Source organism: Halichondria panicea, chromosome 1 (genome assembly GCF_963675165.1).
Source record: "Halichondria panicea chromosome 1, odHalPani1.1, whole genome shotgun sequence".
In the NCBI taxonomy this organism is placed as follows: Eukaryota; Metazoa; Porifera; class Demospongiae; order Suberitida; family Halichondriidae; genus Halichondria; species Halichondria panicea.
This window is the reverse complement of record NC_087377.1, coordinates 10,139,183-10,154,985: the sequence shown is the minus strand read 5'-3', so window position 1 is coordinate 10,154,985 and position 15,803 is coordinate 10,139,183. Positions and strand designations below refer to the sequence as shown.

General features: G+C 40.1%; 1 protein-coding gene across 2 annotated transcripts; it reads left to right on the top strand.

The window, feature by feature from the left end:
• The first annotated feature begins 261 nt into the window (after nucleotides 1-261).
• On the top strand, nucleotides 262-14,271 carry LOC135345090 (uncharacterized). 2 transcript variants are annotated; one of them, XM_064542453.1, is made up of 16 exons: nucleotides 262-417; nucleotides 524-820; nucleotides 972-1,265; nucleotides 1,781-1,863; nucleotides 2,055-2,277; nucleotides 2,341-2,367; nucleotides 9,191-9,269; nucleotides 9,500-9,702; nucleotides 10,028-10,288; nucleotides 10,535-10,858; nucleotides 11,133-11,281; nucleotides 11,640-11,772; nucleotides 11,900-12,187; nucleotides 12,801-13,088; nucleotides 13,665-13,820; nucleotides 14,102-14,271. In XM_064542453.1, the coding sequence occupies exons 1-16, from the start codon at nucleotides 279-281 to the stop codon at nucleotides 14,131-14,133; spliced, it is 2,976 nt and encodes a 991-aa protein (XP_064398523.1). In that variant the 5' UTR covers nucleotides 262-278; the 3' UTR covers nucleotides 14,134-14,271. The 2 variants fall into 2 exon arrangements, with proteins under 2 accessions (XP_064398523.1, XP_064398518.1); XM_064542448.1 differs by having other exon boundaries at nucleotides 14,099-14,271.
• The last annotated feature ends 1,532 nt before the right edge of the window (nucleotides 14,272-15,803 follow it).

Here is a 15,803-nt window from a genome sequence, read left to right as displayed (position 1 = left end):
AAGGTCAACAAGCTGCTTCCGGAAAAATCCAATTTTGAACAACTCCTTCCTGTTTGGATTTGGTTCACTACATATGCAGCAGTATAGTTAGACCCAGATAAAATGTATGGATAGTAAGCACAGGCCCTCGCTCCCTATCAAGTTTTAGTTCATTTCATTTTGCCAAAATGAAGCAAGCAACCAATATTTTGGTTGGCTTCTGTTATCCTAACAGAAGCCAACCAAAAATAATACTGATTATAATGGAAACCACGTACCATGTGTATGCAGGGTTTTGCATGCATGCAACAGTGTGCAGTTGCTGTTCGACTGTCTCAGATAAGCTAAATTGTAAATTGTTGGAGATGATGCTAGCACTAAAGCTGTTTTTTGTCATCTGCTTATCAAGAGTGGGACTGTCTACTCAAGTTGTTCCAGGTATTTCATCCAACAAATCAAGATTGATCAGCTATATACAGTGCATAAAAAATAGATCATGTATAGATCAACCTAAGATCTGTCTGCATACACTTTTGTTTTGCAGAAATACTGGATGGCCCAGTGACACAAACTGTCCCTGTGACCCAGTATGAAGCCCAGTTCACCTGTCATGCTCGAGCCTCTGCCGTATTCTGGTACATCAATGGCGAAACACTCTTTAACAATATTCCCAGCTGGATAATACTGTACGACGATATACATGACTTTCCTAATGTTGAGGTGACGAGACGAATCGGTGTGAGAACTCAAGGACGTAATCGGACGAAGATCGAGTGTCTTGCTACAGGCTCTGATCAGGCCACTGTTAGATCTGAACCACCTGTATTTCTCTATATTGTCGGTAAGTACTGCATGCATGCATGTATCATAGTGATTATCAGTTCAGCCAGCACTGTTGTTCTGCTAACCGGTATCCATGCATATATACACGTGTATACTACCTCATAATCATAGAGGACATGCAGTAAATGTCTCAATAATATCCCCTACAGATGTTCTCAATGCCCCTGTCACTGAGCTAGTTACGGTCAACACAACAGCTTTAAGGGTATCCTGGTTTGAGCCGTTTGCTCACACTGGTTTTCCTATTCTCAACTACACTCTAATCATTCGAAGCACTGCTGACCACTCAGCACCCCTCTACAATGCCTCACTGAGTGCCCTGGAGTATGTGTTAACCATGGACAGTATTCACAGAGATTGCCACAATATAACGTTTGAGATCATTGCCACGAACAGTATAGGGCCTAGTGCTGCAGGTGTCGCCATTGGTGGATTTCCCATATGTGAGTCAATTTTTATGCTGGTGTCATTGTATTAACGAGTACATCCAACACAATGTACCTCCTCCCACGCACAAGCCACCAATACTGCATGCACTGCACAAGCCGGGAAAACTAGAAGGCTAATTATTGTAGTTACTGTACTGCATGCATGGTTCTCAGTCTGTTAATAATGTATTAGGCATGCATAATCTTCCGACTATAAGGTGTTATATAGATATTAATAGCTGTATAGTGCATAATCGACAGTGGTCCAGCTATAGGACAAACATGGGAATTCTCCGTGGTTGTACCATTGTTGTGCAGGATGCTGATACTGTGTTTTGGTGTTTTAAATACTCCAAACCCCCTTGTGTACATACATTACAATGTTTATCTCTGGCACTTTCATTTTGAGTGAATTGATATAAGGGTATTTCACTACTGCATGCAAAGCTATCTATCTATATTGTGCTCTCTCGTACAGTCATACAATTTTTATCTGTCAGGGTTTTTTCCAAAGTTGTGTTTTTTTACAGTTCTTGGTGACTTTCTGCTCCCTCCTGTTGTTGTAATTACCTTCACAGCAGACTTGACCCCCATTATTAACGTCACATTTAAGGTGAATCTTACAATTATATCTACGCACACTGAAATCTTAATTCGTATACATATACAAGATATATGCCATTCAATGGAATCAAAATTAATTTCCATACTTCATTGTGTATACATAATCATGTGTGTCTGTTTACTTATAGTTTACTGTTTCTAAAATAAAAAAATGCAGCACATTTATTGTCTTGCACACAGCCTCCAACAGTGTGCTGGTTTCAAGACGCCAATTATGAACTGAGAATCCTGGATGCCTCAACTCAAGCCCTAAGTCTTTCCACTAGAATTGGAAGTTACCGTGGCGGTGGCATAGCAACTATATCGGAAGCGTATAATGATGGAGTTGATTTGGAGAAAGTGTATGATGCAATTGTTATTATCGATACACTGACGGGTACCAAAAATGCTTCAAGTCGATTTAGTAAGCTCATTTAAATCAAATTTACTTGTGGTAGCCAATTTTTTTAATTCTCTATCCTTACAGACACAAGCTACAGTATCGCATCGCAAGGTATATTATATATCACATGTTTTTTGTGTGATTGAGTACATTAATTGTTACGACTGTTCAGCGCATTTATTTAATCATCACAAACATTTTTGATGGTTCCACGTTCTTGAAGTTCTTTCGTGATCAGATGATCTACACATGTGCTAACCTCCAAGTAATATTTCCGGGACCAAAAAAATTTATCGAGGGCTTTATCCCTATTTTGTAATGACACTCAATGGAGATTTATTATTAGCGGTTGCTTCCTGCGCATGCTCAGTATGATTTTGCGGAGAGCCCGACCCACAAACTGCAAAACAATGTTTAATCGTAGCGATAAATAGACAGCAACTGAATAGTGCAAGAAACTGAATTCTGTTCATGATTTCAGCTTCCAAGCCATAATATATAGTTACCTTTTTGGACTTAATTATCCCAGCAGGAGTAGGGGTTGGTAGATTATGCTGGCATAATATTATGTTGAGGATAATAGGCACATTTTTTTGGTGAGAATTATGCTGGCATAATAAGTACCTTTATAATAATTATGAGAATAATAGGCAGGTTTTGGAAGTACATGCAGGTCAGTAGTTGTAGGCCTGATGGTCATAACGGAAGTATATAAGTATATAATTATACTGATGGTTATAAATATCTCCTTGGTATCTGTATTATAGTGTTATAGATAGAGACATGTGGCCATTAATTTAATAGTTTGATGTTACTTGTGCAATATCACATAATTATGGTCTGTATTGTGCTTTGGAGGAATAATATAATTATGTCGGAATAATAGGCGATTTGAAAAGAATAATAGGCTGTTCCAGAGATACAAAAGAAAGGGGATTGGAAACGAAATTTTTACGAAATTTTTGCGTGAAGCATTCCGCGTTATAGGGCGTGGCTAAAACTACAAAGGATTATATTTATAGTCAGCATGCTCATTACCAGTCTTGACTGCTCTACAATGTGCTGTACATAGAAACAGTGAAATTGATCATTTTTAATGTTGATTTTTCTAAAAAGTAAAGAGAATTTAGCTCTAAAAAGTCGACTAAGCCATGCAGCCACTATTACTAGACAAATAAATGCTATGCAAGAAGAAATAGCCTTTACTATGAAGTCGTAGGAGGGACAGGCCCGTGGCGTGCAGGGGCGTAGCCAGACTTTTGACATAGGGGTTTCCTTTGAAAAACCAGCCTGCGCGGTAGCGCCGGGAAATTTTAACCACGCCCACTTTCGGTGCCACACCCTCTTGATTGGGGCACACCTACTGGTTACACCTACTGCTCATTGTTTGTAATGACTTTTTTTACATGTTTGTGAGAAGCTAGCTAGACTAGCTAGTCTAGCTAGCTATAGACATTCTAAAAGGCAGGTGTCAATTGTGTATTGCTAGTCTAGCTGAGCACCATTACATTTACCTGAGAGGTTTCATGTGGCTGAGATTGTTCTAAACTTGTCCTTCCTGAATATCGAATAAAGTTGTGCTTAAAGCTGAGTCTGAGAATACTGGAGCATGCAGGATTGATACTAGAACTTAAGTCTTGGTCTTCTTTGTTTGAGGTAGCTAGCTAGTTAGCTGAGACAAAGCTAGCCAAAGTGAAACGATTCACGGTGCTATCTCTACATGATTTGCAGCCACGTGCATGAAAAGATGGGCAGGGCTGCTTGATTTCAACTATTGGGGAGCCCTGCCCAATTTTCTCAGCAGCTCCTGGGGGGGTTTCTGGGCAACCAGGAAACAATGGTAGCTACGCCCCTGGCGTGTCTAAAAGTATACTAAAGCAGTTTGAAGGACTATACTGCAAACGTTTATGAACAGTACAGCTTATCTATAGCATGAAGCCATTCTATGTAGCACTTAGATACATAATAACCAAGTCAAGCAATGTCCTTTGCTGTTTTGACTTCACAGGAGGGACAGAGAAAAGTTGACATAGAGTAATTCAAGCTAAACTCAAAAAAATTGGAAACAGAGTAAAGACAACGGACTTAGAGCTTGTCAGTGGTATAAGCTTACTTCTCTCAAGTATCTCCCAGGCCCTGAGTGATCTCTAGTGGATAGGAGAGCTAGAAACCAGGGATATAAAACTTTTCCATGTAATTATTTGCGAGCGCAATAATTACACGGAGTGCTTCACCGGATGTCAGTCCTTTTACATAGGGCGTGGGCGGTCGTTTCCAATCCCCTTTCTTTTGTATCTCTGGCTGTTCACTTGAGCATAAAAGAATAGCATACTAGTTATCTCGAACATAATTTATATCTACCAACCCCTAGCTATACTCTGCAACCTTGAAAATCCCGGACACAATAATGCTAGGTCGACAACTAGCTTAGATGAATTGGCTTGGGATTTAAATTTAAATTTGTAATTAACTGAGCTTGAGTTGTTAGGTCATGCATGAACACACACACAAATGGCTTTTTATCTTGTTCGCTATATTCCCAGTTCAACAGAGCACCGATTTGTGTTGATGATGCATTTCTCAGTCTACTCTCCCACTAGGTAATTGGGTTACCCTGATCTCTCTGATAAAGCAACCACTAGCCTATAGCGATCGATGTACAGTAGCTACAATAAATGTCAATTGAAGGAGGAAACTTTTGGGGAATTCACAATAATTTAACTCTGGTGCAAAGACAATAATTTATACCTTCCATACAAAAGAAGTGAATTGTTGTGGCAGGCTCAGCTCTGATGTGGCTTCACTAGCTCACTGCGCATGCTCATAACAATAATGACGTCATTATTAATTGCACAAATAAAGTTAGCCCCACCCACTTATTTGCTGATCGAGCTAGCTAGCTTGCTAGCTAGTATAGCCAGCGATCCGATTACGGCAGATGTTTTTAATATATCTGATGATAGATCTTGATTAGTGCTCTCTAGTGGTGGTCTTGGATTTCCAGTGCCTTGCTTGGTTCTCTAGATATGAAGGCCGAAAGTAGCTGGGCGTGGTCTGGCGAGTGGGTAAAGGCCCATATCTAGAGAACCAAGCAAGGCACTGGAAATCCAAGACCACCACTAGAGAGCACTAATCATAATCTATCATCAGATATATTAAAAACATCTGTCGTAATCGATCGCTGGCTATACCTTAAGTTTTCTTGTTTCTGTGCATTGTTTTATGATTCTAACAGAGTTGGACTGTCCCTGCCAATTCGGGACAGTTGGCACCTATATTATTATTATTATTATTAGAGCTTTACAGCATATGACATTACAGAAAATAGAGTAAGGTAGTAAGGTCTAGCAGGCATACATCCTAATGCTGACAGACTTACCCCTTTTCAGGGGCAGCTGGAACAAAACAAAACAAGAAAAAAACAAAACAAACAAAACAAAAAATCATTAAATTGTGTGGCAGTTCTGGCATGGGCATATCAGGTGGTACGAGCACACATTTGATTGTTTAAAATTTCTTTCAAAATTAGATATTAAATATTGCCGTACTTTTTGTTTTATACTGTAGACAGATGCTGAAAAGTCCAATATATCAGCCGGGAGTGAGTTCCATAATTTGGTAATTCTGTTTAGGTAGAAATGTCTTGTATAGTCTAGTTGGTTTTTCCCCTTGTCACATAAAGTTTCCTTCCAGTCTGACCTGCTCTTGTTTTACTTGATATGAAAGATACTAGTTGAGCAATGGTATTTTGGGGCAATTTCAGACATTTTACAAGATACATAATGTCCTGCAATTCTAGCCAATGCATTAGTGGTAACAATTTTAGTTTCAATAGTCTTGATTTGTAACATGAGGTAAAGTCGTTCAGAATGTATTTCGTAGCTCTTTTTTGTACACGTTCTATACTTTGTATGTCTTTGATATACATTGGCCTCCATAACTGAGAGCAGTATGATAGGTTACTTCTTACCAGAGATAGATACAGTTGTTTTTTTAGATTAGTTAAAGAGTTTGCTGGGATCGTCCTCTTGATTAAGTAGAGAGAGATGTATGATTTTTTGCAGACTAGACTGTGGTGCTGCCTCCAAGTAAGATTTTGGTGAACTAGAATTCCAAGGTCTCTTTGAGTCTCTGATTTTCTCAAGTCATTAGAATTGATGGTGTATTCGTAGGTATCTTGAGATTTGTTTCTGAGGGACATTCTCATAGTCTTGCACTTATCTACATTTAGACTTATTTTTCACTTTTCACACCATGTGTCCACGGCATTCAGATATCTTTGTAGTAAAAGCTCATCCTCTTCTTTGCTGATAGCTTTTAGCAGTTTGGTGTCATCGGCAAACATAAAGCATCTCACATGCTGGATTTTATCAGGCAGATCATTTACATAGATGAGGAATAGAAGGGGACCTAAAATGCTGCCCTTTGGCACACCTGATATCACCGGCCTTTTACTTGATTTTTACACTCTCGGTATTAATGGATACATGCAGCTGTTCCATGAATTAATGTATGCTTCTCCCTCTAGCATAATTATATAGGTAAATAAATGTATTACTCAATTTACATTTCAACAAGTGTGGGTGTTGTGTGGTGGTGTTGATGAGTGCATGGGTTTAGCTATAGTGACACACCTACACTACTCTGTGATCACTAAGCCGTATACATACAACAGCGTCGTTGGAAGTATAGCAATATGACCCTCCCCAACAGTGAGTGAATATCTCCAGGCAGTCCCACACAAGAGGTCATGCATTGAAGCATGTAATATGTCGGCGTTTGTATGTGGTTGTGCTTGATGTGTGAGGTAACATTTCACTGAGTGTAATTCGATCTCTTAATTCACTTATTATATCAATCTAATTCTTTAGCACATGATCCCATATACTAGCTAGTCCCTCAATAGTAGTGCATGGATTGAGAACAAGTGCCCATCTAACTACGTAAGACTGAACACTCTTAAGTTTCATGAATTAGTTTCTCACAGTAATAGCTAAACACCTTACGGTAACCACGGGTACACACCAGTATTTGAAGCAATTAACATGCAAACTTCGCTCGAAAATTGCTTTGGTATACTTGCTATAATAACTGCTCTATCAACTAGTGTTCAAGCTGGCGCTGTGCTAATGCCTCTCGCCATGTTTTTGCTTTCGCTCAAAAGTATTAGAGTGTTATAATAATTTGCAATAATTATATGATTTCAAATTGACAAAATAGGTGTTAGCAATTGAATGAACATTAAACACAGTAACGAATAATACAAATTGAAAATAATGTAATTAAGTGATAATAGAGGACATTGCTCGCATGTTTAGGTATGTGTGTGTGTGTGCACGCATCCATGTGAGTATGCATGTGTGGTACGTGTTTGTTGGTTTGTGTGTGTGTGTGTGTGTGCGGGTATGTGTGTGTGTGTGTGTGTGTGTGTGTGTGTGCGTGCGTGCGTGCGTGCGTGCGTGCGTGCGTGTGTGTGCGGGTATGTGTGCAGTCTAAAATCACAGAATTCAATTACAGAGGAAAGCAGTCTAAAAAGAGTCATCAGAAAAGGTTGGTTTGTGGCTTACCTGGACCTCAACAAAGAAGAAAATTGATTCTGATTCTGCAAAATGGATTCTCTTACACGTGGTATTGAGCGCGCATGCGCATTAGATCTACATCCAGGAATAGGGGTGTGTTTGCAAGTTTAATCAATAATGGCTACTAAAATAGCTACCGTACTTCTTCTAAATAAGGCGCCCTTCCAATAAGGCGCCACCCAGACTGAAAAGTAATTTTAAAGTCTCCATATAGCTAGAGCTCCAGGTGGCTAGAGAGATTTTTTTTGGTGGTGCGTTGTAAATGAGGCTAACATCACATCTTTTTTCAGAAAGCTTGAGGATGATGAGACACGGCCTGGAATCAAGGATACCAAGATTGTTCAAATAACCTCTATTTATAAGGCGCCCTTCTAAATACGCGCCTCCCTGGACCAAATCTAATTATGGCCCTTGCTCATATCGTAATTATTAAAAAGAGGTGCCTTATTTAGAAGAAGTACGGTAGCTTCTTTAGCAGCTTTCTAACTCTTGTAGCCAACAAAAAGCTAGTGCTTAAGTGCAAGGCTAACTCATAAGTTGAATAGAAAGTTTGTGCGAACTATGAAAGATTCTGAAGAGACTGCAACAGCCTTCAATGTGAGTCAAACTAGCCATAACTCAAGAAAGAAGCTTTAGTTTGCTAATCCACGAATCAAAATCGAAGAGAACGTGGCTAGAAACCTATAGAAGCTGTTAGTTTTCGTCACATTGCAACCGTTGAGCAGTTATAGCTGGAATACACACATAGACAGATACACACACAGTCAGCTTTACCGTATCCCTCGTGCGGCTACGCCTCGAGGCATAATAATCAATAATAATTATGAGTGCAAAGATGAAATATTTTTGCGATACTGTATTTTTTACAATCAGCTATATAGCACTGGTCCTGTGCTTGATTGTGGTATAAAATGATTAAATTCTTTTCTGTGTGAGTATTCATGAATGTCGTTTTGTAAAGCCAGTGTCAGTGTGTAGTACTTATCCCACGAACAGTATCTGGTTGATTAATCGAAAGGAATTCACTTTATTTAGTGGTGGTCGCTCATTCATTTGACGATGTACACCTGTTAATACCAACTAGTACCTGATGCTTGCATTATGATGTTGATACTACTATGAACCCAAAGAGACACATCAATTATCACGCTCAATTTAATGATTGGTTATGTCTGATCACTCTTGAAGAGTGAAATTGGTGAACAAATCTGATTTTCATGGAAAATCTTTCACTATTAAATTATAGTTTATACGAAATTTCATGAATTTCATATGAGAATTCTAGGACAGAGGGGTTTCGGGCACTTTAAGTGAATGCCTTGAACATTTTTACAATGCAACTGTTTGTTTTGCAGGGATAGAATTAAATCGTGAAAACAAGACGCTTTTCTCCAATGAAGGAGCTGAATTTAATCGACTGTGCCAATACACGGGGTCAGATTGCAAGTATTTTTAGTGGATGTATGTTACGCCCTCGAGCTTTGGACACTATAACACATAGATACCTCATGCCCATGTTCTATATAACATAGTGTACATATGTAGTTCCCTGCTAAATACACTCAAATGGGATCTAAGAGTATAATATTATAGCTTCATAGCTATAATAGGCAAATGTCAAGTTCCCAAAATTATAATGTTTATTATGGAGGCCATTTCCGTAGTGATACAAACATGCTTGACGAGCTGCAATGGATTCACAATGGTGACCTAAGTCAGCCAGTACGCAATACATCGTCGTCATCAGCTCTGCCGCTGGCTATAGAGAATGTCCAGCTCTCGCATGCTGGGGAGTACAGTTGTAGGGTGGTGCTTAACAATGGTAGCGTGGTTGGTCCTGTGTCGGCAGGGTTCCTCAATGTTGCAGGTGAGTACTCAATCTACTAGCGACTGGGGGGGGGGGTAGCTCAGAAGTGTAGCTGGTGTGTATCAAATATCTAGAATATGTGTGCGGTTATATCTGTTTATGATAATACTTTTTGTGATTTTGACATTCTGTTGGTTTTGAAATGAATATTTTGTTGCAATCACATTCCGTTAGTTTATGCATTAATCATGCATGATTGCTAATGTGCATGATCAGCTGTCAACAAGTCACAACACATACTGTGTATATGTACAGTACATGTAGTCTCTCGTAGTCTGGATATGAATGTAGACTCATGATGATTATGATCGCTCCATATCTTCAGATTCGTCCCAGCTGATTGTCCCGCCAAAACAGTACGTACTGAAGGGTGGTAGTATTACACTCGAGTACTCGACAACGCTAACGGATAATGTGTTGGGGGTGTGGCAACATGCTTCGTCAAATACACCTGCCGATCCCGTGATAACAAATGCCCAGGTGGAGAACGAGTTGGCTGGAGAGTATCGATACAATATCTTGTTTTATTTGACGGACACTGCTGACCAAGTGAACACTCAGCGACAATCGGAAGCTATTGTAGTAGGTGAGAGCTACAGAGCATGAGGTTATCTAGCTTACGAGTAATTCCTCTTGTGTTTTAATCTATAATTTTGTATGTGCTATATCAGGTTTGTACACTTGCTCTCGCTCTGAATAACTCTACTCCCATTCACCTGCATTTTAAATTTCAGAACTGTAATTTTATCAACCTTGTGGTGGTAGTCAATGACACTATCAGTACTGGCAAGTACACATATACACCCTCGCCCACATACACACACATGCACAGTTCCTCCATGGATCACCGCCTACTCTCAGTCTCCGATACAAGTCAGCGGAGGATCCACACAATCCCTGAGGGTCTCTTTTGTGAGCAGGACAATGAACAGTACTACTGTCAGCTGGACCAGACTCAGTGGGAACATGCCCTCGGGGGCACAGGTGGAAACAGTTTGGTTGGACGATGGTTTCGGTAATGCAACGACTTCTCTCAACTTCAACTCTCTAACTAGAAGTGACAGTGGTCAGTATCAAGTGACTATCACTAACTCTTATGAAGTGGTTCCAGTAGACCAGAGAACAGTCAGCAAAATGTTTGAGTTTACTGTAAAAGGTGAGTTTAGTGAAATCTATTCTAACACCTTTTGTTAATGTTTCCCCTGTTTAACAATGGATTATCTTGATTGTAGATACGTAAATCAATAGAAGCGTGCGTTTTTCCAATCCTGTAGTACATGTGCGTAAAATAACACCTCTACATGTATGAACACCTCTAATGCATGCGTGTATACTGTATATGGTAGTTTGCATGCCCTAGCTGGCCTATAGCGCATACAAACTGTAGCATTCAGACAGCGATGTAATGCTTTCTCCACCTCCTCCGATAGTACCGCCTGCTCTACCGACTTCACTAACAGCCGCTAGTATCAATACAACACGTTACAATATCACATGGACTCTCACTCACACCACACCCGATCAACAAGCCTCCACCCTGTTCATTAACGTCTTCCAACCGTCCCCTACCATCATTCAGGTATTATGGTATTAAGTAACATCTGTGCACATGTACAGTGCATGGGGAACCTTATTTCAAATGGCGAAAGGCCAACTGTAATTAAACAGTAATAGCTGTAATAATTAGGTTCATAAATTAGGACGGTGTTTTAATTGATGAACTTGGAGCTAGGCTTTGCAATTGGGAACAGAGACTATATTATAAGATCACAGCAGACTCAGCAAAGAAACTAAGCATTCATAAACTGGAGCCTCCCATTTGTTTAGAATCAGACACACGAACACACTGACCGACTGCTATAACCCAGGGCCTCTACGTGCCTCAATTTAATTTATCAAAAAAAATAATAATTATTGTTTCCCTGGTCACTATATAGGTGCCCTCCTCAGTCAGTGAGATCTTTGTTTTTGAGGTGGAGCCTGGTAACGATTACATCCTCTCTTTGACAGCAGCCAATGTGGACGGGAGTGTCAGCACTGATCCTGTAGTGTTCACTACTCCTGCAGCAGGTTAGTGCATTTGGATGTGATGACCCTTTACTAGATAATCCTTCGGTAAAATTATACAATGCAAAATTTACCATACGCCATGTGTTTAGAAGCTACCAATTATGGTGAGCTTGTCTCCACTGCACAGCTCCCCTCATCATCTCTGCTGATGTTCAACGTCTCAACTCGACTGCTTTAAGCCTCACCTTTGACCTGCACTATACTGGAGGAGGTGACATTACTACCATCTCTTTATCAGTCAATGGACGTACTTTCCCGGTCAGTGACGTGCGATCAACGTCCCGGAACACATGGACGGGAATGGTGGTCAGTGACGAGGTCATGAGTTTGGAGTATTCGACTGACTTGGAGTTCTCTGTATCTCTCACAAACCAGCGATCTCTGACAATGGCGGCCAGCACTAGACAGAGCTTCAGTAAGTCAGTACTAGTGGATATGCTTTGTAAACAAGGGCTATAAGGAGAAGAGGGCATGCAAACTCAGGCTATTCTTAGACTGATTGATTAAATCATCCAACTTCATACTGTTACTATATATTTTTAGACATTCAGCTTGTGCGGAATGCTTGACTTTTGCCGCCACTACTGCATGGTAGTATATCCTGCCTCTGACATGAAGACATAGGGTAGATAGTAAGTTGCATGTCCTCTTCTCTTTTTAAGCCCTTGGTTTAAATTGGTGTACCGTATAGCGAGTAATTTTCGTTGGTGCACATTTTCGGATGAACTACATTTATTCTATCAGCTCAGAATAGTAACGTAGCACCTATTGCACATAATAATTATAATTATAACAATTTCGCTGTTTTAATTTTTGGATTAATACTCATGTACAAAAGTACAACATAATCCGCTATACGGTAATAATTTATGTGAGATTCTATACTGATGCCTATGCATGCAAATATTGTAATTACAGCGGCAACATTTGTTTGAGACTATGACATTGTACAAAAACAATGAACAAAACATTGTATAATGTGTAATAACGTAGATCTTACTCTTAGTTATAATCTTCTCCTCTCCCAGTTCTCCCTGGGGCCCCGACTGTTCAAATGTCCGTCACGGAGACCTCCATCATTCTGCAAGTGACGCTGTTAGGAATAGCCACGGAGCCAATAGAATATATCGTCGTGGAGATACGTGATAGTACCCAACTAGTTGCGATGACTAATCGTACTGGAGCATTCTCACGAGGGGAGGTGGTTGAAGTGACTGTTGGCGGGTTGAGCCCGGGAACACAGTACACAGCTGTGGCTTACGGGGTCAACGCTGGCGGTGCGGGGGAACAAAGCAGTCTGTTTACATTCAGCACGGGTGAGTAGCTAAGAGAGAGTGATGACAATTATAAGTACCGGTGCTTTTATATGAGGATTGAGTTGCTTTTGAGAATGTGCACTCTCAAAGGTTTCCCGTTGACTTTCAAAGAACCTGAGGCAAACTGCTCTTTGAGCCGCGAACAGTTTTGTTTAATATCCTTGGTGATGTGTTATGGTCCTAGTATTGGTTACAAATGACATGGATAGTTTGCGTGCATATCGTTCAAATTTGAATTCACTCACAATGATATTATAATCGTAAGCGTAACCTACGAACGTTGCTATGATACAGGCCCCCTGACAATTCTCAGCTAGACTTACAATAATTATTGCGACCATCTATTTCTACAACGTGACTTATTTATTGTGCTCTAAAGCCTCATTTGGTTATTGGTATTACTGTAAAAGATATAATTATATAGGCAGCCAGCCGCACATTTTTGTTTAATTATCAGTAAATGGGTTTATACGTAGTGAGGGAGTTGCAGTACCATGCATGAATCCGTTTACGTGTGTTTAATTAAAAGTGAAACTGAAGTTGCAAGTGACTCACATCCTATTCCCCCATGCACAGCTGACTCCAGCATGATACTGTCCCAGGAGGCCATGATAGGTGTCACCATTGTGGGCTCGGTGGTAGGTACCGTTGCCTTGGTGTTGGCCATCATAGGCTGTTTCTACTGTATCAGGCGATGCAAGACCGGGGGAGGGAAGAAGTACTGCACTGCAGGTGAGAAGTCAAGGAATGGGTTATAGATGCTTCATTGATAAGAACCAGAGGTTGAGAACAGTGAAAATGGGTTTTATAACGTGACATTTTTAAGGGGTTTAATTTTTGCTATGTTCGTGGGTTAGCATGCAATCCTCCACAAAACCACTAGTGCTTAGCTAACGGAAGACACAACATTGTTTGACCAAATAGCGGGTAGTACAGTTGCTAGAGCTGTGATTTACATAAAATTAATAATGATTTTTGGACTATAATTTTACTATCTAAGTCTCTTTCAGAAGCAATCGGCTTTACAAATGGTCAGAAGAATTGAAGTGAAGTTTGAAGTGAAGCCAGTTGAAAAACTTTAGCTGTAGATATGAATATTAGTAATTAGAGCTGTGATTATAACGTTTTCAGGGATTTTACTGTTTTTGGATGCGATATTTTAAATGCAATATATAATATTTCACATGCGTATATAACCATGCCATGTGGCTATACGATTGACTGGAGGTTTTCAGGTTGGTTGTCACAAGCATAACTTAATTTGAGCTTACAGTATTATTGATTGTAGATCTAGATCTGTAGAGCTGAGCATACAAATATATTGCACTGATTTCTGCCCCCATATCACGTTCAGTAACTCTGGAGAGAAGAGGTCTTCGCTATTTCTGCCTGGAATAATGAAACCATAGTTTTTCCAACTGTTGGGCTCCCTATTCACTCTGTTGACTGCAGCTATATCCATCAGCTATATAAGAAAGCAATACAGTGAGTCTTGATCCTTTAGAGTGCCTGATTGTACAACCAACAGTACACTCAGTGGAGCTTGTCAACTTCTTAGCAAGGGCAGACAATTGTAAACGACACCCCTTTTGAATGCTTGTGGTACATTTTTGTGTGAAAATGCTTAAAATACCATCGTTCTGAACTCAACATGAAAACCTGGCTATAGTCACCAATACGTAGTATGTTTTCGAAGTATGGCCCGCGAGACTAGTATGGAATGCCGTTTGCGACAAAATTCATGCAGAATGTAAATTGGTGTATACATCCAATATAAAATCGATTTTTGAAGATCGATTTCTAATGCGATTTTTGACAATGGATTTTCCATTTACACATAGATTGATGCGTACGTATATGGAGCGCCATAGAGGACAAAATTTATGACTAAGAATTATATATATCATTGACCTTGTTCATTTGATGTTTAATGTCGATGTCGCGATGATCGATACCGATATCACGATCGATGTCAATTTGACCTTATTCACTTGATGATCAATGTCGATGACGATGGTCAATGTGGTAATGGTCCTCACATGCAGTTTTACAGCTGCTTTTTTTATGTTACTGGAAAAGTTAAGGAATGTACACAGAAAGTCGAATTAACGCCTCGTCTGTGTTGCAGTATCAACCCTACGCTGCATATGCAGCTTTCACATAATAATGGTCTCACAGGTAGATGGACTTTCCTACTTCAAACAATCCCAAATCTCCTCCTTCCTCTGGAGACAGGAATAACACATCTTCTCATCCCCGCTCTATCAGGTCTCCCACCTTGTTCAACGTTAGAAAGAGATCTACTTGCTCTCCCTGTGAGACATGGAAGATTGGGCATTGTTAACCCTGCATGCAACCCTGTCCTCACAATTCTACAAGGCACCTGAGTAATCCCCTATAGTCTGTCGTCAAGACATGGATCAGAATGCAGGACCTGGAGAAAACAGCAGCCGCTAAAAGAGATGTGAGAGCCCTGAACCGTGTGGAACATGCTCAACAAGCTAATGATGTTATACCCAGTGATCTGAAACATCACACAGATTTGGCAAGCGAAAAAGGAGCCTCATCATGGCTATCAGTTCTACCCATAGGCATGCACACACAGCTTCCTGTTACACAAAGGAGATTTCAGAGACGCCCTATAATTATGTATAAGATATAACTGACAGCTCAGCAACATCCCTAAGACATGCAACTGCAACACATGTATGGGGG